At 49.9% G+C, this 21,921-nt stretch overlaps 1 protein-coding gene across 1 annotated transcript; it reads right to left on the reverse strand.

Annotated features, from left to right (window-relative positions):
- Nucleotides 1-1,584: 1,584 nt before the first annotated feature.
- Nucleotides 1,585-3,709, reverse strand: LOC109758031 (uncharacterized). The gene is made up of 3 exons (XM_020316875.4): nt 3,465-3,709; nt 3,208-3,342; nt 1,585-1,907 (listed from the first exon to the last, which is right to left on the reverse strand). The coding sequence occupies exons 1-3, from the start codon at nt 3,501-3,503 to the stop codon at nt 1,728-1,730; spliced, it is 354 nt and encodes a 117-aa protein (XP_020172464.4). The 5' UTR covers nt 3,504-3,709; the 3' UTR covers nt 1,585-1,727.
- Between the last annotated feature and the right edge of the window lie 18,212 nt (nt 3,710-21,921).

The following is a 21,921-nucleotide window of genomic DNA, read 5'->3' on the forward strand; positions in this document are numbered from 1 at the left end:
TCATCGTCCAGTTCGTCGTGATTGTAGTGTTGTTTTATTGATGAGACTTTATGTAAAGCGCAATGAGCACTTGTTAGGGTGGTAGATGGTATGCTCATCACATAGGGTTTAAGGTTAGTAGATCTGGTCGGATGTATACAACCAAACAACGTGCATCAACACAGCCGTATGCAGACAACCAAACATAGGGAAGAGTTTGTGCTATCATGCGGGCAGACCATATGCATGATACCAAACCATGTGTACAACATGCTTTTCAACCTGCATTTACTCAGTTCGTCCAAGGTGAGCCACAGATGAAAAGAGGGAAAAACATTGTAGGCTACCAATTTTTTTGAGACAATCATGCGAAGCTTTTTTTTTTAGGAATCATGCGATGCTTTATTGAACCGTCACAATGTTTACAAGAACGAAAAAAAGTTCACCGGGGTCGCCAAACCAAACATGGCGACCAACCCCTAGTTGTAATGCATGCTTCGCTAAATTGTGAGCCTCGAAATTCAAGGTCCTAAACTCATGGACGAAATTACATAAAATAAAGCTACTAGAGTACTCTATGATTTTATGTATAATGCCAGATCCACTCTTCTGCTTGATGTCCTCGTTCACCACTTCTGAAGCCATATGTATGGAACATAGGTTTAAATCCTCTGCTAATGCCATTGATTCTTTAACTGCGAGTGCTTCCAATGTAGTATAGGGTCGGAGATGCCCCTAAAAACAAGGGTTTTTATCATTTATGCCACCGGTTATGTCCCACTACTCTTTTTTGCCACTAAAATTTTCAACTGCTCAAAAATGCCATCGATCCATGAGATGCTTGCTCAAAATGCCATCGTTCCGTTAGATGTTTGCTCAAAAATGCCATTAGACATTGTTATTTTCACGTCAAACCCATTGACCATGTTATATGACAAAAATAAGTCTAGACCCACATGTCAGTTCTCTCTATCTCACAATGATAAGTGTGGCCCCACTTGTCAGGAGTAAGGAAGCGAATAATTTTACAAGAAAGTAAGAACGTTGTTGGGATCAAGTGGGACCCACACTTGATTGTAGTGAGATAGAGGGAGAGGTGGCATGTTGGTCCATAGGTATTTATGTCATTATAACATGGCAAAAGAGATTTGAGATCACAATAATGATGTCCAGTGGCATTTTTAAGCATGTGTCTAACAAAGCGAGGGCACTTTTGAGCAATTGAAAATCCTAGTGGCAAAACTGAATAGTGGGACACAACTGGTGGCATAAATGATAAAAACCCAAAAAACAATGGCTGATGCCCCGAGGTATAATCCCTCTCCATCTCTGCATACCGCGGCAACCGCTCCCTCACCCGAGCTCCCCCCAATGGCAGCATCAACATTCAACTTTGCCAAATACCCCGGCTGCTGAATCCAAAGCGTTGGCCTTGTCATTCTGGCTTGCACCGTCGTTGCCCTCGACTTCTTCAACACTTCAAGATCATTCAAATATGACTTGATGAAGATATGTGTTGACAAAGGACTTTGATAAATATCCTCATACACGGCTTTTCTCCATGCTCCCCATATTGCCCATAAGGTGATCACCATGCGCACAGAGTATCGGACCAAATGCGTGCATGCGTGCGCGGCCTTCACAGAAGTAGCGTACATACGTACAGTACAGTAGAGGCATAAATAAATTTGCTGTAGTAGTAGAATAAATAAATTTGTACTAGTAGTATAGAGTAGAGCATAGAGAGTCTAGGACTTGTCGAGGAGGCTGTCGAGATAGAGGTTGAGGATGTATCTGCCGGTGGAGAGGACGTCGAGGCGCTTCTCGCTCGGCTCGTACCGCCCCTTGCGCAGCTGGTACCGGTGCGTCACCGCCGACACCGTGTACGCCTGCCCTTCGATCGTCACGCTCTCCCCGCAGTGGATGTTCTGCGTGCGTGCGTACGTAGTCCAACACAAAAACAGCAACACTGTCAAAACTGCAACAGCCAGAAATACAGACTGACAGAGTGCGTTGCTGCATGCGTACAGTTCTGAATTGTTCGGAACAGGCTAGGAAAAGATTTAGTGTTCCATGACAATACGAAAAGGTAAAAAAGACCACAGTTTTTACTTTAGATCAACTCCCAACTATCACCAGCCAAGAACAGTTGTAGTAACTTTTACTATACCCAGAGGCTTTGTATCAGTCTATCCGATCTGGCATTTGCTGCAGTTCTGCTAAAGGTGTTGAGGGGCAAACCTATCTGTAGCTGCCTGGCTGGTAGACATTGAGACTGCAGCCAAACATCTGAAGCTGTTACTACTACTTGGGTAGCGATTTCAATCTTAAATTTGCCGGTTCAGGATTTGTGTTCTTTGTTGCCCTGCACACCCCGCGAGACTGTAACCAAGCTTCTGAAGCAACCCCAATAAACTCCGCTACACGGTTTGTTACAGGAAACACAGTTTGGACGACTAACTACCGCTCAGATCAAGAGAGAAGTCCAGTTTATACCCGATAAACGTGTCGTAGGGTTCCCATTATAACTCTAAATTTTTATTGGCTCATTCTACCTAACTAAACTCTGAAAACCGTTCATGCTTGCTGGCTTGCCACGAGCGTATTGAGGAGGTCACCACACCGGAATAAGCTGAGGCACTGGCGCTCCGCCATGCGGTCGCTCTCACTCGTTAAGAAGGGTTTAAGAAGGCCATCTTCGCTTCAGATTGTCTCTCCATCATTCAGAGGTAAAAGTATTGAACAGTTTCAGTAAATCAAATTAAACATATGGCAACAGGAGTTTGATTTCAGTTGGCTGAATCAACCTATAAATGATTAATGTGGTAAAATTGCTGCCCAAATTGATCATTTATGGGTTGATCAACGAATGTGGTAAAATTGCTGCCCAAATTAAACATATGGGTTGAGAGAACCTTTTTTTATGGGGGCAGCAGGAGCCAGGAGCTCTGCATTTGCATTATAGAAGGGGGACAATACAGTAGAATAGGCAAAGCCTGATGTTCTAGTTCGAAGTTCAACGTTTTGGTTCAAAATTTAAATAAGAGACAAATTTTGAAAAATTGCAGTAAATCAATAAGAATTAAAGATCTAGAAATCAGCTCAAGTTGACATACAGTTTGAGAGTACTACTACGCTACATGGCATGGCAGAGACGGAGATTCAGAAACAGAGTAGGGAGATGGATGCACCGGAACTCACAGGAAGTCATCGATCGTGCGCGCTTACCATGGGGAAGCAGCGGACGCCGAGGCATCGCGGCGGCGGCGTGATCTCGACGACCTTGAAGGGGTACTTGTGCTCCTTCTCCCGCTCCAGCTCCCTATCCCGGTCCTTCTTCCTGCACACCACCGACAAACGCGGCTGCTCGCCGCACACAGAAAGGAGCACGCAGGATGTCAGCTAGCTCGTCACAGCAACGCTGCCGCCCTTGGCCGATCGCCGGGCACGACCCTGCTACGTATGCTCCTGTGCTGGCTGCTAACCTTGTGGTAGGCGATGGAGGTGGAGGCGACCATGGCCATGGCGGATTGCTCTCTCCGCTCTGCTTGCTGCTGCCGCTGAGAGAGATCCGCAGAGTCCTCGCGGGCGAGGGAGGCGGCGCGCGGAAGGGGTTGGGTGAACGGGCAGAACGTCCACAGATTTTTGTTGCTCTGCCTCTGCTCTCCGGTGATGGATGGTGGTTGATTGGTTTGAGGATTCTGCAGCAGCTTCAGCCGGGAGGTGTGGAAAGAAGGTGTGCCACGCGTGCCGATCGGTCCGATCAAGTCGCTGTCAGACTGTTGATTTTCCCCTTCTCTGAATTTCTTTCTAACATGTTTGTACTTTTGCGCAAGCCTAGCAAATCCAAATTACCACTCCATAAACTAATATAAAAACATTTAGATTACTGCATTTAGATTACTTTACGCTTTTATCTTAGTTTACAGAGGGAGTAGAACACACTTTGTACCATGTCCTCTTGTTTACCCCTGTATTTCTGCGATAATCCTACACGCACTGACCCATTACGGGCTTTTACGTGATTTTCTTCAAACTAATCTCTCTCCCCTCTGATTTTCAGCGGGGGTGGGGCCCATCCCCCCTCTTGTCCAATCCCAATCGCCCACGCCTGTTAGTCCGTGAACCCCGTAATCAATCCCTCCGTGAGTCCAGCGGGGGTGTGGACATCCGTTAGTTCGATTTGACTGTAACGATGTTGCTTTATCCATAAAGCGAGGCACGGAGTCTTTTTTGATAAAATAAACTTTGAATTTTCATCGACCAGTGTCATACATTTAATCTTGCCCCTTTGCAAACAATTGGCCTTCTGCTGGTGCAATAAAGATGTAAGGTGAGCTCTGAGATCCTTTCTGAGGGCAATAGTGTGTGCATTCAATCTTTTTCAGAAAAATGAACACAACGATCTTGAGATCACCTACCAGAGCTGTCAAAAATCCAATCTACGCATAACCAAGTCCGCTAATATTTTCCACACTTTCTCTTCTATAAGAGCAAGTACAATAAGCTTATGTAAGCATGCTACAAGAGTTAAAATATTATATTTCTGCTGACATGAAGGGGAGAAAGAGGAGAGAGAAGAGAAGCCGGCTTCAGAATAAGAGCCAACTGCAACACATGCTCCTAGGCACTATGTGAGTGTAAGACATAGGGTTTTGGGGGAACTGGCTCAACCCTCTATGGGGTGGCCTGTCACATATATATAATGATGACATACAAGTCCTATAGTAATACGGTATGGATTACGTGGGGCTACAATACGAAGTCTAACACCCTTCCTCAATCTCAACTTACTCCTGAAGCATCTAGAAGGTTGCGATTGCGCCTACAGACCTCAAACATGGGAGAAGGTAGAGGCTTGGTGAAGATGTCTGCAAGTTGATCTTTTGAAGAGATAAACCTGACTTATAGTAGCTTATGTCTAACACGTTCTCTCACAAAATGATAGTCAATCTCAATGTGTTTAGTCCGTGCATGGAACATCGGGTTTGATGAAAGAAACCTAGCACCGATGTTGTCACACCAAAGGACCAGAGGATGTGGCTGAGAAACTCCTAGCTCTCGAAGTAGGGACTCAATCCATATAAGTTCGGCAGTCGCATTGGCAACCGACTTATACTCAGCTTCCGTGCTGCTGCGAGAAACAATGGCTTGCTTGCGTGCACTCCAGGCGATCAGATTAGGACCCAAGAACACAGCATGTCCCCCTGTAGATCGCCTGTCATCTGGACACCCAGCCCAATCAGCATATGAGAATGCAGAAAAAACTCTGGAGGAACTGGGGCGCAGGTGAAGACCATAGGAGACAGTGAGACGCACATACCGCAGTATGCGCTTCACAGCAGACCAGTGCACATCAGTAGGTGCATGAAGATACTGGCACACCCTGTTAACCGCAAAAAAAGAAATCAAGACGCATGATCGTTAGATACTTCAGTCCACCAACAACACTCATGTACTCAGTCGCATCCTCAGGAGATAGAAGAGCACCATCGGCAGCTGAAAGTTTGTTGGTGAAGGACATGGGCGTAGGCGATGTCGTGCACTTGAGCATACCAGCACGGCGCAAAGAGATCAAGAGAGTACTTCTTCTGGGTGAGAGCCAAACTGCCACGAGACTGATGAGCGACTTCAATACCGAGGAAGAAGTGAAGTTGTCCCAAATCCTTAACTGCAAAATCTCGGCCAAGCGCAGTCACAAGAGCATCAGCAGCCGTCGGAGAGGAGCTAACCAGGACAATATAATCCACGTACACAAGGAGGTACATGGTCACACTCGGTCGCTGAAACAAGAACAGTGAAGTATCAGTCGTCGAGGGAATGAAGCCATGAGTACGTAGAGTTGAAGCCAGGCGAGCATGTCAGGCATGAGGTGCCTGCTTCAATCCATATAGAGCCTTCGTCAGGCGACAGAGATGATAAGGCTTAGTGTGATCGACAAATCCAAGTGGCTGCCTCATGTAAATCTCTTCTTCAAGCAATCCATGAAGAAAAGCGTTCTGCACGTCAAGCTGGCGGAGAGACCATCCACGAGAAACTGCCAGAGACAGAAGAAGCCGAATAGTGGTAGGCTTGACAACTCGGCTGAATGTATCCTCATAATCCAGTTTGTGATGCTGTTTAAAACCCTTAGCCACGAGACGCGCTTTGTAGCGCTCAATGGAACCATCTGCATGTTTCTTCACCTTGAAAACCCACTTCAAATCAATGTTGTTGACGCGAGGCGGAGGGGGAACAAGTGTCCAGGTCTCATTCTGCATAAGAGCATGATATTCTTGTTCCATAGCAGCCCTCCAGTGCGGGATACTCATAGCGGCTTGATAACTGCGTGGTTCGGCGGTTGGATCGTCCACACCATGCGCTAGGCAAGCAGCAAGGTATGTGACCGTGCCATCGCTGCGCTCCTTGGGACGAATGATGCCACTGTGGCTGCGTGTGTGCGGACGCCGCGGAGCAGCGAACACCGGGGCAGGTGGGACATCTGGAGCAGGCGAGGCCGGTCCAAGGGACTCCCGCGAAGAGGGATCGGGCGACGGCGGGCTGGGCGACGTAGGCCCAGGCGTCGTGTGTGTCGCTGCAGACCCAGGCGAGGTGGGCGGTAGGGACGCTCGCGCAGACAACGTGGGTGACGACGGAGGTGAGGCCGGGCGAGGAGGCGGCGACGTGGGCTACTCATAGGAGGCCGCCGCGGACTCCGGCCCAGTCGCAGAAGCTGGCGCGGGCTCCGGCCCAGTCGGAGTGGTAGGCGTGGCTCCCGAGGCGGGGTCGAGGGCGGGAGGCGGTGCATGCACATGCACCGACCGATCGACGTGCGCCACGGGCGGCACAGTGGGTGCGCCAGGGAGGAGTTCCAGGCGAGCTCCACGTCCAGTTCCTGCACCATGATTAGGTAATAGCACAGGCGAATATGCAGCATCTTCAAATTGGACAGGCATAAGAGGAGATGAATGTATAGATGGTGCTGTGATGGTGGTTGAGGCATGACAGAAAAAGGGAAGACGTTCTCATCAAAAACAACACCCCGAGATATGTAAACTCGATTGATTGGCACATGGAGACACTTGTAGCCTTTATGGAGAGAACTATACCCCGAGAACACACACTTTTTGGACCGAAACTCAAGTTTACGATCATTATATGGACGAAGATGAGGCCAGCAGGCACACCCGAACACCTTAAAAAGGTATAGTCAGGAGTTTCATCCAAGAGAAGCTCAATAGGAGTTTTCATATTAAGGACACGCGTAGGTAATCTGTTAATGAGAAAACACGCGGTGGCAAAGGCATCACTCCAAAAGCTAAAAGGTACAGAAGCATGAGCAAGAAGTGTGAGGCCGGTCTCAACTATATGGCGATGTTTGAGCTCAACGGCGCCATTCTGCTGATGTGTATGTGGGCATGACAAACGATGGGAGATCCCAAGCTTATTAAAGAAAGTGTTGAGGTTGTGATATTCCCCCCCCCCCCAATCTGACTGAACATGAATAATTTTATGCTTGAGTAGATGTTCAACATGCAATTGAAACTGAATGAATACATCAAACACATCAAATTTGCGCTTAAGAAGATAAATCCATGTGAAACGACTATAGGAATCAACAAAACTGACATAGTAGTTGTGACCACTAACAGATGTTTGTGCTGGACCCCACACATCAGAAAACACAAGTTCAAGATGACTCTTTACTTCTCTAGTAGATGAAACAAAAGGTAGTTGATGACTTTTGCCTTGTTTGACAGGCATCACACACGGACATCTCTTTATTGCTAGACTCTAATGGTAGCTCATGGCGGTGGAGTATGTGGCGAACGATGGGTGTGGTGGGATGACCAAAGCGAGAGTGCCACTGGGATGGCGACACACGAACACCACTGAAGACGCGCGGGACGGATGGATCCTCCAAATGGTACAAGCCTTGGCTCAAGCGGCCACTAAGCAGGACGTCCCGGGTTGCTCGGTCCTTAACAAAAAGATTAAAAGGGTGAAATTCACATAGGACATGATTATCAAGGGTGAGCTTAGGGACGGATAAAAGATTACGAGTCACCGAGGGTACCCGCAAAATATTACGAAGGTGGACCTGCCTAGAGGGATGACTAGTTAAAAGAGATGCTTGGCCAATGTGAGAGATGGGCATACCTACACCATTGGCGGTGTGAACCTAATCGGGCCCGTAGTAGGGCTGGTAGGTGGAGAGCTTGTTGAGCTCGTTCGTCATGTGATCCGTGGCGCCGGTGTCCATGTACCATGCTGGATCAACAGGGTAGGATGGCGTGTACCCCTGCTCGATGCGCGGGTCCTTGCCCTTGGCGGCGATGTGGGCGGCAAGGGGGCCAAAGTCTGCCATGGCAAACTGGCGCTCGTTGCCTTTGCCGTCGTTGCCGATGCCAAGGAAGCTCCTCTGAAAGCGACGATGACACTTGGAGGCGACGTGTCGTTCGCGACCACACAGCTGGCACACCACCGGAGTCTTAGGGCCCCCACTCAGGGTCGATGCAGGGGGCGGGGCAGCCTTGCCAGCCGATGGGCAGGCGAGCGCTGGTCGCGAGAGGCCCAGTAGGCCGCTGGCTGTGCGGCGATGGTGGCGGAGGAGTGGCGAGCCTCGACGCGCTGCTCGGTGAAGAGGAGGCATGAGTAGAGCTCGTGAGGAGGCATCGCTGACTTGGCGTTGTGAACGGCCTCCGCGAGATTGTCGTACTCGGCGTCGAGGCCTCTGATGACGAAGTCGGCGAACTCCTCGTCGCTAAGTGGCCGACCAATAGAGATGAGCGTGTCCACCAGCACCTTCATCTCGTTGAAGTAGGTCGTGGCGGAGGAGTCCAGCTTCTTGATGTCGGCGAGCTCGCTGCAAAGGGCCATTGAGCGGGAGGTAGAGACCTGGGCAAAGGCGTGCTCCAGAGTCGTCCAGGCATCCATGGAGGTCGTAGCGAAGAGACAGAGGCCGGCGACCCCATCGCCGAGGGAAACCTGGATGACGGAGAGGATCGCCTGGTCCTGCTGCACCCACATACGGTGTTCCGGGTTGATGGCCGGGCCGTGAATGGTAGGGATGACCTGCGGAGGACACGGTAGCGAACCATTAACAAACCCAAGGACGGACATGTTGCGGAGCAGTGGTAGGACCTTGGCGCGCCAGAACAAGTAGTTGTCCGGCGTGAGTCTGATGGCGATCAGGTTGTCGACGTGGAACAACCCGGTGGGCGTGATGGCATCAGCAATCGGGACGGCGGGCGGCGGAGCCGCGATGGGGGCCACATCCGCGAGCGAGGCCACGGGTGGCGCCGCGGCCACGGTCGCGAGCGAGGCCGCGGGTGGCGCCGCGGGAAAAACCTTCCCCGAGGCCGCCGGGAGGATGGCAAGTGTCGGGGAAGAGCCAGAAGTGGCCGCGGGTGGCGCCGCGGTCAGGATCGTAGGCGTGGTGACGGAGGTTGCAGGCGGCGGCGGTGGGATTGGAGCCGAGAACATGGATCCCACGGCGGTGGTGCCGAAGAATTGGGGCACCGACGGAGCCTGGGGGCGAGGTGGGAGGTTGAGGAGGGCGGCAAGCGAAGCGGGGATGGACCCGGAGCTGGCGGCGCCCGAGACGGAAGCGGACATGGCGCCGGCGATGGCGACCCTAGGGTTTAGGGTTTTGGCGTGGCGGCAGCGGCGGGTGAGGTGTAGGAGGACCTAAGTTAGGCTCGATACCATGTTGAATTCATGCTCTAGCCAACTCATCCAAAAGTCTAAACTAATGGAGGGAGGTTGGCAATATATTTCAACAGTAAAAGTGAGATGTGGGTCATGCATTAATAAAGTAACACAACTTTATATCTAACTATTGTACGTGCCGACTATAATCTTCACTATAGATAACATGTCAACGTTATATAGCCATGCTGGTTGTACTATTAACCATGTTCTAACCTCAGATGCCATGCATCACATGGATCGACATGCCTACGTAGCGCGTTAGAGCATCTCCAGCCACGCCCCTAACAAGGCCCCCCAGGCGGTTTTTCGGCCGCCGGTGCCGAAAAATCGGTCAGTCGCGTTCCAAGGGCCCATTTTTCGCCGGCTCGGGCCGAAATTGGCACCGGCGGACCCAGCCCGAACCCGGCGCGCTGGGGGGCGCTCGGGGGCGCCGGGCGAATCATTTTTGGCGCGAAAGAGCCGCGGGCCCTCCTTGCCAGCGACTCATCTCTCTTCTCGCCGCTTCGTCGTCCTCATCGCCTCGTTTCCCGCGGCGAATCAATGCCAAAGCTGCCACGCGCTGCCGCGCCGGTCAGCCTCCTCCATTGATGCCTCATGGGCGGCGCAGTGAAGACCGGACGATGCGCGTCCTTCTCCCGCCATGCGTACGCGCGGCGCCTCCGCCTATATAAGCCGACCCCCAGCGCGCCGGTGACACGCACAGAGTCTCCACCACCGACGTGCCATTTCTCCCCTTTCCTCCCTCTCCTCTCGCCGTCTCCAGTTCAAAGCATGGCCGAGCGCTTCCCAGGCGACGGCGCGGCGTCCGAACGGCTTCGGCCGCCGCCACCTTCACGAGGACGAAGCTCGGCTCCTCTTCGAGGCCGAGTACCCGGTCCCGCCGGACATGCGGGTGCCCGGGGCGTGGAGGATCAGCGCCGGCGGGGTCCCGGTGCCACTACCGCCCACCGGGGCGGCGCGGCGTGCGAAGATCGCGTGTATCCGCGCTTCCTTGCCGCGGGCGGCGAGGGAAGGTCCACGGTACGTCCCCAACAGCCCGCTCTGGGAGCCCTACTTCCGCCACCGCCACGCCGAGCAGCTCGAGGCCACCAATGGCGTCGTGCCCTCCGGAAGGCTCAACTCCGAAGGGCGGCGCCGATGGTGGGGCGTGCCCGGCCGCACGCTGGAGGCCGTCCTCGAGTACATCGAGGGTGGCAACACGCCGAGGCTGGAGTACCCCGCTCCCTCGTCCTTCTCTCGCCGACGTGGGAGCTCGTGGACGCCGAGACGCATGGACCCCGGGGCGTCCTCCTCCTTGTCCGGCCGCTCGTCTGGCTCTCCCTGCCTCCGCCCCGTCAAGCCGGAGCCCCAGGACACGCCGGTCAGCTGGCGCACCCGCAGCTCCGGCGTCCGCATCAACGACTGCACCCCCGCCTCTGGCCGCCTCGTCCTCGTCAGGCCGAAGCCGGAGCCCGGCCTCCCCGCGGAGTACGAGGAGATAGCCCGGCGCGGCTTATCCGACGAGGACGCCCTATAGTGGGCGCGGGACGACTACCTCCGCACGAGATGGTCCTGCAGTGCCGGGCCCTGGAGGAGATCGCCGCCCGCAAGCGTGGGCGCGAGGACGAGCATGACGTGGTGATCCTCGACAGCGACGAGGATGAGGACGCCCCCGGACTGTCCAACCCGCCGCGCCAATCTGGGGAGGGTTGCAGCAGGGACGGCGGCCGCGGAGGAGGCGACGACGACGACGACGGCGGCGGCGGCGGCGGCGACTACACGCAGTTCTACAGCCTTCTCGGCATGTAGAGCTGCAAGGGCGGCGGGCGGCGAGGAGCGGCGAGGGAGACGGCGGGCCTAGTAGCGTTTTTTTTTCTTTTTTAAAAAATATTTTAAATATGTATGAACTCGCCGAAGTTTGGTTGAATTTGCGCCGTGTTTGTGCCGGAACTTAATTTTCAAAAATAACGTGGGCACCGCGACTGGGGGCATCACGTCCCCAGCACGCGTTTTACGCCGGTGCACCCCCAGAGAGCGATTTTTAGCGCCTTATGGGGGCCAACGGCTGGAAATGCTCTTATCCTGCACAGACCACTGCATGTATGCACCTGCATCATCAGGTCGACGGAGCCACCAGCCAAGATCGCCGTCGCACACGAATCCGAATCAATTGAGGGCGCCGGCCGCGCGCATGTGGCTTGGGAACCTCCGTGTCATGGAGGCACAGGCTTAGCCCGAAAATAATGCAGTTTCTGAGGCACCAGGACAAACTGAAGATCATCATTCTTAGGGTTATCCTGCACACGTTCGATCGCTCTGCAACCACATGCATGTGGCTGGTGGAGTCGATCCTTGGAAGCTAGTAGTACCAGTAAATTATATCACGCAAGACACGAATCGGAAAGATGCTAATGCATCCGTGATGATGAGTTAGTTGTTGATCGATCGCCTCTGGAGGATCGGTGTCGGGTAGCTAGATGTGCAATTGGGACTTTGACATGTAGTATCTAGCCAGTTTAATTCGGTCCAGAGGAGTGTTTTTTTAAGGTTGGTAGTTTTTTCGGTTTCTTTCTCGGGAATTTTCGGTTTCATACCTGACTGACCGGGGATGGGGATTTGATTGAACCAAAGGCCAAATCCATATGGGGCGTCGCTCCGCTCGGGGCGACACGGGAGGCGACGAAACCCTAGCCGCTGGCCCTCCTCCCCCCCACCCCTCCACCTCGTCGCCACCCGAGGAGGCCTCCGGCGAAGCCCGCGTGGTCACCAAGGACGGCGGCGGCGAGGATCTGGCTACTTCGCTCCGCGCGGAGGGCTTAAGGCGCCGAGGTGGCGGCCTCGTGTGGTGTGGCGGCGCCGTTTCTGCGGCAAGTAGCGTCGCGGGTGTTGCCCCTCCTCGGCCGCGAGGGTGGCTAGTGACTAAGGGCGTGGTTGCCGGTCGCAGCGGAGGGCCGGCCTCCTTGCTCAGATCTGACGCCTGCTTCCTTTCCCCTTCCAACGCTCCTTCTCACCTGATCTGGTCGATCGTCGGCGGCCGATCTAGACGCCGGATCCGTTGAAGGTGGGATGCCTGGAGCTGCGAAATTGGACCGGGAGAAATCCTTGGCTGGTTCTCAGGCCACGGGGCGGCGACATCGGCAGGTGTCGTTCTTCTCCTCGGAGGCGTCATCGAGGTCTGTTCCCTCTCCCTCCTGCTCCATTACCCGGGTGAAAACCCTTGTCTTGTCAAGACTAGACGGCAACGGCGCGACGTGAGTCGCCACCTTTTTGAAGGTGCCGTCTAGGGTATGGTAGGAGAGTGCAGAGGTGTTGCGAGTGAAGGAAATATGCCCTAGAGGCAATAATAAAGTTATTATTTATTTCCTTATATCATGATAAATGTTTATTATTCATGCTAGAATTGTATTAACCAGAAACATAATACTTGTGTGAATACATAGACAAACAGAGTGTCACTAGTATGCCTCTACTTGACTAGCTCGTTGATCAAAGATGGTTATGTTTCCTAGCCATAGACATGAGTTGTTATTTAATTAACGGGATCACATCATTAGGAGAATGATGTGATTGACTTGACCCATTCCGTTAGCTTAGCACTTGATCGTTTAGTATTCTGCTATTGCTTTCTTCATGACTTATACATGTTCCTATGACTATGAGATTATGCAACTCCCGTTTACCGGAGGAGCACTTTGTGTGCTACCAAATGTCACAACGTAACTGAGTGATTATAAAGGAGCTCTATAGGTGTCTCCAAAGGTACTTGTTGGGTTGGCGTATTTCGAGATTAGGATTTGTCACTCCGATTGTCGGAGAGGTATCTATGGGCCCACTCGGTAATGCACATCACTATAAGCTTGGCAAGCATTGTAACTAATGAGTTAGTTGCGGGATGATGTATTACGGAACGAGTAAAGAGACTTGCCGGTAACGAGATTGAACTAGGTATTGAGATACCGACGATTGAATCTCGGGCAAGTAACATAACGATGACAAAGGGAACAACGTATGTTGTTATGCGGTTTGACCGATAAAGATCTTCATAGAATGTGTAGGAGCCAATATGAGCATCCAGGTTCCGCTATTGGTTATTGACCGGAGACGTGTCTCGGTCATGTCTACATAGTTCTCGAACCTGTAGGGTCCGCACGCTTAAAGTAAGATGACGATCGGTATTATGAGTTTTGTGTTTTGATGTACCTAAGGTAGTTCGGAGTACCGGATATGATCAAGGACATGACGAGGAGTCTCGAAATGGTCGAGACGTAAAGATCGATATATTAGACGACTATGTGCGGACACCGGAATGGTTTCGGGGAGTTTCGGACATATACCGGAGTACCGGGGGGTTACCGGAACCCCCCGGGGAGTTAATTGGGCCTAGTGGGCCTTAGAGGAGAAGAGGAGGGGCGGCCAGGGCAGGCCGCGCCCCCTCCCCCTCTTGTCCGAATTGGACCAGGAGGGTTGGGCGGCGCCCCCCTTTTTCCTTCTCCTCCTCTCTCTCTTCCTTCCCTCTCCTACTCCAACAAGGAAAAGGAGGAATCCTACTCCCGGTGGGAGTAGGACTCCCCCCTTGGCGTGCCCTCCTCCTGGCCGGCCGCCTCCCCCTTGCTCCATTATATACGGGGCAGGGGGCACCTCTAGACACACAAGTTGATCTGTTGATCTATTCCAGCCGTGTGCGGTGCCCCCTCCATCATATTCCACCTCGGTCATATCGTAGCAGTGCTTAGGCGAAGCCCTGCGTCGGTAGCAACATCATCACCGTCGTCACGCCGTCGTGCTGACAGAACTCTCCCGTGAAGCTCTGCTGGATCGGAGTTCGCGGGACGTCATCGAGCTGAACGTGTGCTGAACTCGGAGGTGTTGTACGTTCGGTACTTGGATCGGTCGGATCGTGAAGACGTACGCTACATCAACCGCGTTGTGCTAACGCTTCCGCTTTCGGTCTACGAGGGTACGTGGACAACACTCTCCCCTCTCGTTGCTATGCATCACCATGATCCTGTGTGTGCGTAGGAAAATGTTGAAATTACTACGTTCCCCGACAATGGTATCCGAGCCTGGTTTTATGCGTAGATGTTATATGGACGAGTAGAACACAAGTGAGTTGTGGGCGATACAAGTCATACTGCTTACCAGCATGTCATACTTTCGTTCGGCGGTATTGTTGGATGAAGCGGCCCGGACCGACATTACGCGTACGCTTACGCGAGACTGGTTCTACCGATGTGCTTTGCACATAGGTGACTGGCGGGTGTCAGTTTCTCCAACTTTAGTTGAACCGAGTGTGGCTACACCCGGTCCTTGAGAAGGTTAAAACATCACTAACTTGACGAACTATCGTTGTGGTTTTGATGCGTAGGTAAGAACGGTTCTTGCTCATCCCGTAGCAGCGACGTAAAACTTGCAACAAGAAAGTAGAGGACGTCTAACTTGTTTTTGCAGGGCATGTTGTGATGTGATATGGTCAAGGCATGATGCTATATTTTATTATATGAGATGATCATGTTTTGTAATCGAGTTATCGGCAACTGGTAGGAGCCATATGGTTGTTGCTTTATTGTATGCAATGCAATCGCCCTGTAATTGCTTTACTTTATCACTAAGCGGTAGCGATAGTCGCGGAAGCAATGATTGGCGAGACGACAACGATGCTACGATGGAGATCAAGGTGTCGCGCCGGTGACGATGGTGATCATGACGGTGCTTCGGAGATGAAGATCACAAGCGCAAGATGATGATGGCCATATCATATCACTTGTATTGATTGCATGTGATGTTTATCTTTTATGCATCTTATTTTGCTTAGATCGACAGTAGCATTATAAGATGATCTCTCACTAAAATTTCAAGGTATAAGTGTTCTCCCTGAGTATGCACCGTTGTGAAAGTTCTTCGTGCTGAGACACCACGTGATGATCGGGTGTGATAGGCTCTACGTTCAAATACAACGGGTGCAAAACAATTGCACACGTGGAATACTCAGGTTAAACTTGACGAGCCTAGCATATGCAGATATGGCCTCGGAACACTGAGACCGAAAGGTCGAGCGTGAATCATATAGTAGATATGATCAACATAATGATGTTCACCATTGAAAACTACTCCATCTCACCTGATGATCGGACATGGTTTAGTTGATTTGGATCACGTGATCACTTAGATGATTAGAGAGATGTCTATCTAAGTGGGAGTTCTTAAGTAATATGATTAAATTGAACTTAAATTTATCATGAACTTAGTACCTGATAGTATTTTGCTTGTCTATGTTGTTGTAGATAGATGGCCCGTGCTGTTGTTCCGTTGAATTTTAATGCGTTCCTTGAGAAAGCAAAGTTGAAAGATGATGGTAGCAATTACACGGACTGGGTCCGTAACTTGAGGATTATCCTCATTGCTGCACAGAAGAATTACGTCCTGGAAGCACCGCTAGGTGCCAGACCTGCTGCAGGAGCAACACCTTATGAACGTCTGGCAAAGCAAAGCTGATGACTACTCGATAGTTCAGTGTGCCATGCTTTACGGCTTAGAACCGGGACTTCAACGACGTTTTGAACGTCATGGAGCATATGAGATGTTCCAGGAGTTGAAGTTAATATTTCAAGCAAATGCCCGCATTGAGAGATATGAAGTCTCCAATAAGTTCTACAGCTGCAAGATGGAAGAGAATAGTTCTGTCAGTGAGCATATACTCAGAATGTCTGGGTATAACAATCACTTGATTCAACTGGGAGTTAATCTTCCGGCTGATAGCGTCATTGACAGAATTCTTCAATCACTGCCACCAAGCTATAAGAGCTTCGTGATGAACTATAACATGCAAGGGATGGATAAGACGATTCCCAAGCTCTTCGCAATGCTAAAGGCTGCGGAGGTAGAAATCAAGAAGGAGCATCAAGTGTTGACGGTCAACAATACCACCAGTTTCAAGAAAAAGGGCAAAGGGAAGAAGAAGGGGAACTTCAAGAAGAACATCAAACAAGTTGCTGCTCAGGAGAAGAAACCCAAGTCTGGACCTAAGCCTGAGACTGAGTGCATCTACTACAAACAGACTGGTCACTCGAAGCGGAACTGCCCAAGTATTTGGCGTATAAGAAGGATGGCAAGGTGAACAAAGGTATATGTGATATACATGTTATTGATGTGTATCTTACTAATGCTCGCAGTAGCACCTGGGTATTTGATACTGGTTCTGTTGCTAATATTTGCAACTCAAAACAGGGACTACGGATTAAGCGAAGATTGGCTAAGGACGAGGTGACGATGCGCGTGGGAAATGGTTCCAAAGTAGATGTGATCGCGGTCGGCACGCTACCTCTACATCTACCTTCGGGATTAGTTTTAGACCTGAAAAATTGTTATTTGGTGCCAGCGTTGAGCATGAACATTATATCTGGATCTTGTTTGATGCGAGACGGTTATTCATTTAAATCAGAGAATAATGGTTGTTCTATTTATATGAGTAATATCTTTTATGGTCATGCACCCTTAAGGAGTGGTCTATTTATATTAAATCTCGATAGTAGTGATACACATATTCATAATATTGAGGCCAAAAGATGCAGAGTTGATAATGATAGTGCAACTTATTTGTGGCACTGCCGTTAGGTCATATTGGTGTAAAGCGGATGAAGAAACTCCATTCCGATGGACTTTTGGAATCACTTGATTATGAATCACTTGGTACTTGCGAACCATGCCTCATGGGCAAGATGACTAAAACGCCGTTCTCTGGAACTATGGAGCGAGCAACGGATTTGTTGAAAATCATACATACAGATGTATGTGGTCCGATGAATGTTGAGGCTCGCGGCGGGTATCGTTATTTTCTCACCTTCACAGATGATTTAAGCAGATATGGGTATATCTACTTCATGAAACATAAGTCTGAAACATTTGAAAAGTTCAAAGAATTTCATAATGAAGTTGAAAATCATCGTAACAAGAAAATAAAGTTCCTACGATCTGATCGTGGAGGAGAATATTTGAGTTACGAGTTTGGTCTACATTTGAAACAATGCGGAATAGTTTCGCAACTCACGCCACCTGGAACACCACAGCGTAATGGTGTGCCTGAACATCGTAATCGTTTTACTGGATATGGTGCGATCTATGATGTCTCTTACTGATTTACCGCTATCGTTTTGGGGTTATGCTCTAGAGACAGCTGCATTCACGTTAAATAGGGCACCATCAAAATCCGTTGAGACGACGCCTTATGAACTATGGTTTGGCAAGAAACCAAAGTTGTCGTTTCTTAAAGTTTGGGGCTGCGATGCTTATGTGAAAAAGCTTCAACCTGATAAGCTCGAACCCAAATCGGAGAAATGTGTCTTCATAGGATACCCAAAGGAAACTGTTGGGTACACCTTCTATCACAGATCTGAAGGAAAGACTTTTGTTGCTAAATTTGGATCCTTTCTAGAGAAGGAGTTTCTCTCGAAAGAAGTGAGTGGGAGGAAAGTGGAACTTGATGAGGTAACTATACCTGCTCCCTTATTGGAAAGTAGTTTATCACAGAAACCGGTTCCTGTGACGTCTATACCAATTAGTGAGGAAGCTAATGATGATGATCATGAAACTTCAGATCAAGTTGCTACTGAACCTCGTAGATCAACCAGAGTAAGATCCGCACCCGAGTGGTACAGTAATCCTGTTCTGGAGGTTATGTTACTAGACCATGACGAACCTACGAACTATGAAGAAGCGATGGTGAGCCCAGATTCTGCGAAATGGCTTGAAGCCATGAAATCTGAGATGGGATCCATGTATGAGAACAAAGTGTGGACTTTGGTTGACTTGCCCGATGATTGGCAAGCCATTGAGAATAAATGGATCTTCAAGAAGAAGACTGACGCTGACGGTAATGTTACTGTCTACAAAGCTCGACTTGTTGCGAAAGGTTTTCGACAAGTTCAAGGAATTGACTACGATGAGACTTTCTCACCCGTAGCGATGCTTAAGTCTGTCCGAATCATGTTAACAATTGCCGCATTTTATGATTATGAAATTTGGCAAATGGATGTAAAAACTGCATTCCTGAATGGATTTCTGGAAGAAGAGTTGTATATGATGCAACCAGAAGCTTTTGTCGATCCAAAAGGAGCTAACAAAGTGTGCAAGCTCCAGCGATCCATTTATGGATTGGTGCAAGCCTCTCAAAGTTGGAATAAATGTTTTGATAGTGTGATCAAAGCATATGGATTTATACAGGCTTTTGGAGAAGCCTGTATTTACAAGAAAGTGAGTGGGAGCTCTGTAGCATTTCTGATATTATATGTGGATGACATTTTATTGATCGGAAATGATATAGAATTTCTGGATAGCATAAAGGGATATTTGAACAAGAGTTTTTCAATGAAAGACCTCGGTGAAGCTGCTTATATATTAGGCATCAAGATCTATAGAGATAGATCAAGACGCTTAATTGGACTTTCACAAAGCACATACCTTGACAAAGTTTTGAAGAAGTTCAAAATGGATCAAGCAAAGAAAGGTTTCTTGTATGTATTACAAGGTGTGAAGTTGAGTCAGACTCAATGCCCGACCACTACAGAAGATAGAGAGAAAATGAAAGATGTTCCCTATGCTTCAGCCATAGGCTCTATCATGTATGCAATGTTGTGTACCAGATGTGATGTGTGCCTTGCTATTAGTTTAGCAGGGAGGTACCAAAGTAATCCAGGAGTTGATCACTGGATAGTGGTCAAGAACATCCTGAAATACCTGAAAAGGACTAAGGATATGTTTCTCGTTTATGTAGGTGACAAAGAGCTAGTCGTAAATGGTTACGTCGATGCAAGCTTTGATACTGGTCCGGGCGATTCTAAATCGCAAACCGGATGCGTGTTTACATTGAACGGTGGAGCTGTGAGTTGGTGCAGTTCTAAACAAAGCGTCGTGGCGGGATCTACATCTGAAGCGGAGTACATAGCTGCTTCGGAAGCAGCAAATGAAGGAGTCTGGATGAAGGAGTTCATATCCGATCTAGGTGTTATACCTAGTGCATCGGGTCCAATGAATTTTTGTGTGACAATACTGGTGCAATTGCTTTGGCAAAGGAATCCAGATTTCACAAGAGAACCAAGCACATCAAGAGACGCTTCAACTCCATCCGGGATCAAGTCCAGGTGGCAGACATAGAGATTTGCAAGATACATACAGATCTGAATGTTGCAGACCCGTTGACTAAGCCTCTTCCACGAGCAAAACATGATCAGCACCAAGGCTCCATGGGTGTTAGAATCATTACTGTGTAATGTAGATTATTGACTCTAGTGCAAGTGGGAGACTGAATGAGATATGCCCTAGAGGCAATAATAAAGTTATTATTTATTTCCTTATATCATGATAAATGTTTATTGTTCATGCTAGAATTGTATTAACCAGAAACATAATACTTGTGTGAATACATAGACAAACAGAGTGTCACTAGTATGCCTCTACTTGACTAGCTCGTTGATCAATGATGGTTATGTTTCCTAGCCATAGGCATGAGTTGTCATTTGATTAACGAGATCACATCATTAGGAGAAGGATGTGATTGACTTGACCCATTCCGTTAGCTTAGCACTTGATCGTTTAGTATTCTGCTATTGCTTTCTTCATGACTTATACATGTTCCTATGACTATGAGATTATGCAACTCCCGTTTACCGGAGGAACACTCTGTGTGCTACCAAACGTCACAACGTAACTGGGTGATTATAAAGGAGCTCTACAGGTGTCTCCGAAGGTACTTGTTGGGTTGGTGTATTTCGAGATTAGGATTTGTCACTCCGATTGTCGGAGAGGTATCTCTGGGCCCACTCGGTAATGCGCATCACTATAACCCTTGCAAGCATTGTAACTAATGAGTTAGTTGCGGGATGATGTATTACGGAATGAGTAAAGAGACTTCGTATTGAGATACCGACGATCGAATCTCGGGCAAGTAACATACCGATGACAAAGGGAACAACGTATGTTGTTATGCGGTTTGACCGATAAAGATCTTCGTAGAAAATGTAGGAGCCAATAAGAGCATCCAGGTTCCGCTATTGGTTATTGACCGGAGACGTGTCTCGGTCATGTCTACATAGTTCTCGAACCCGTAGGGTCCGCACACTTAAAGTAAGATGACGATCGGCATTATGAGTTTTGTGTTTTGATGTACCGAAGGTAGTTCGGAGTCCCGGATATGATCACGGACATGACGAGGAGTCTCGAAATGGTCGAGACATAAAGATCGATATATTGGACGACTATGTTTGGACACCGAAATGGTTTCGGGGAGTTTCGGACATATACCGGAGTACCGGGGGGGTTACCGGAACCCCCCGGGGAGTTAATTGGGCCTAGTGGGCCTTAGAGGAGAAGAGGAGGGGCGGCCAGGGCAGGCCGCGCGCCCCCTCCCCCTCTAGTCCGAATTGGACAAGGAGGGGGGCGGCGCCCCCCTTTTTCCTTCTCCTCCTCTCTCCCTTCCTTCCCTCTCCTACTCCAACAAGGAAAAGGAGGAATCCTACTCCCGGTGGGAGTAGGACTCCCCCCTTGGCGCGCCCTCCTCCTGGCCGGCCGCCTCCCCCCTTGCTCCTTTTTATACGGGGGCAGGGGGCACCTCTAGACACACAAGTTGATCTGTTGATCTATTCCAGCCGTGTGCGGTGCCCCCCTCCACCATATTCCACCTCAGTCATATCGTAGCGGTGCTTAGGCGAAGCCCTGCGTCGGTAGCAACATCATCACCGTCATCACGCCGTCGTGCTGACAGAACTCTCCCGTGAAGCTCTACTGGATCGGAGTTCGTGAGACGTCATCGAGCTAAACGTGTGCTGAACTCGGAGGTGCCGTACGTTTGGTACTTGGATCGGTCGGATCGTGAAGACGTACGACTACATCAACTGCGTTGTGCTAACGCTTCCACTTTCGGTCTACGAGGGTACATGGACAATACTCCCCCCTCTCGTTGCTATGCATCACCATGATCCTGTGTGTGCGTAGGAAAATTTTGAAATTACTACGTTCCCCAACAGCGAGGTGGTTTTTGGGTTGGCTGCGTCATCAGCGAGGGAGGTGTACACGGGTTCGAGGGACCAGTGGACGGCATCTTTAGTGGAGCGGTGCTTCATCTGACACATTGATGGCGGCGGATCTCGGCGGCGTGGCGCAGTGGAGACCCATCGTTCGATGCGTGGAGATGGACTCGCGCAGGAGGATGGCGCTGTTTGGGGGCATGGTGGTGTCGATGGCAGAGAGGCCTGGCAATGTTGTTGCGTCAGTATCTGCTCT

This window comes from Aegilops tauschii, chromosome 2, assembly GCF_002575655.3.
Source record: "Aegilops tauschii subsp. strangulata cultivar AL8/78 chromosome 2, Aet v6.0, whole genome shotgun sequence".
Taxonomy (NCBI): domain Eukaryota; kingdom Viridiplantae; phylum Streptophyta; class Magnoliopsida; order Poales; family Poaceae; genus Aegilops; species Aegilops tauschii.

Bases quoted from the DNA above. Each gene is read 5' to 3' on its own strand.
- LOC109758031 (XM_020316875.4), bottom strand. From the start codon at position 3,503: ATGGCCATGGTCGCCTCCACCTCCATCGCCTACCACAAG. The intron at 3,343-3,464 runs GTTAGCAGCCAG...TGCGGCGAGCAG, and splicing joins CCTCCATCGCCTACCACAAG to CCGCGTTTGTCGGTGGTGTG. The intron at 1,908-3,207 runs GTAAGCGCGCAC...GCACGCACGCAG, and splicing joins GCGTCCGCTGCTTCCCCATG to AACATCCACTGCGGGGAGAG.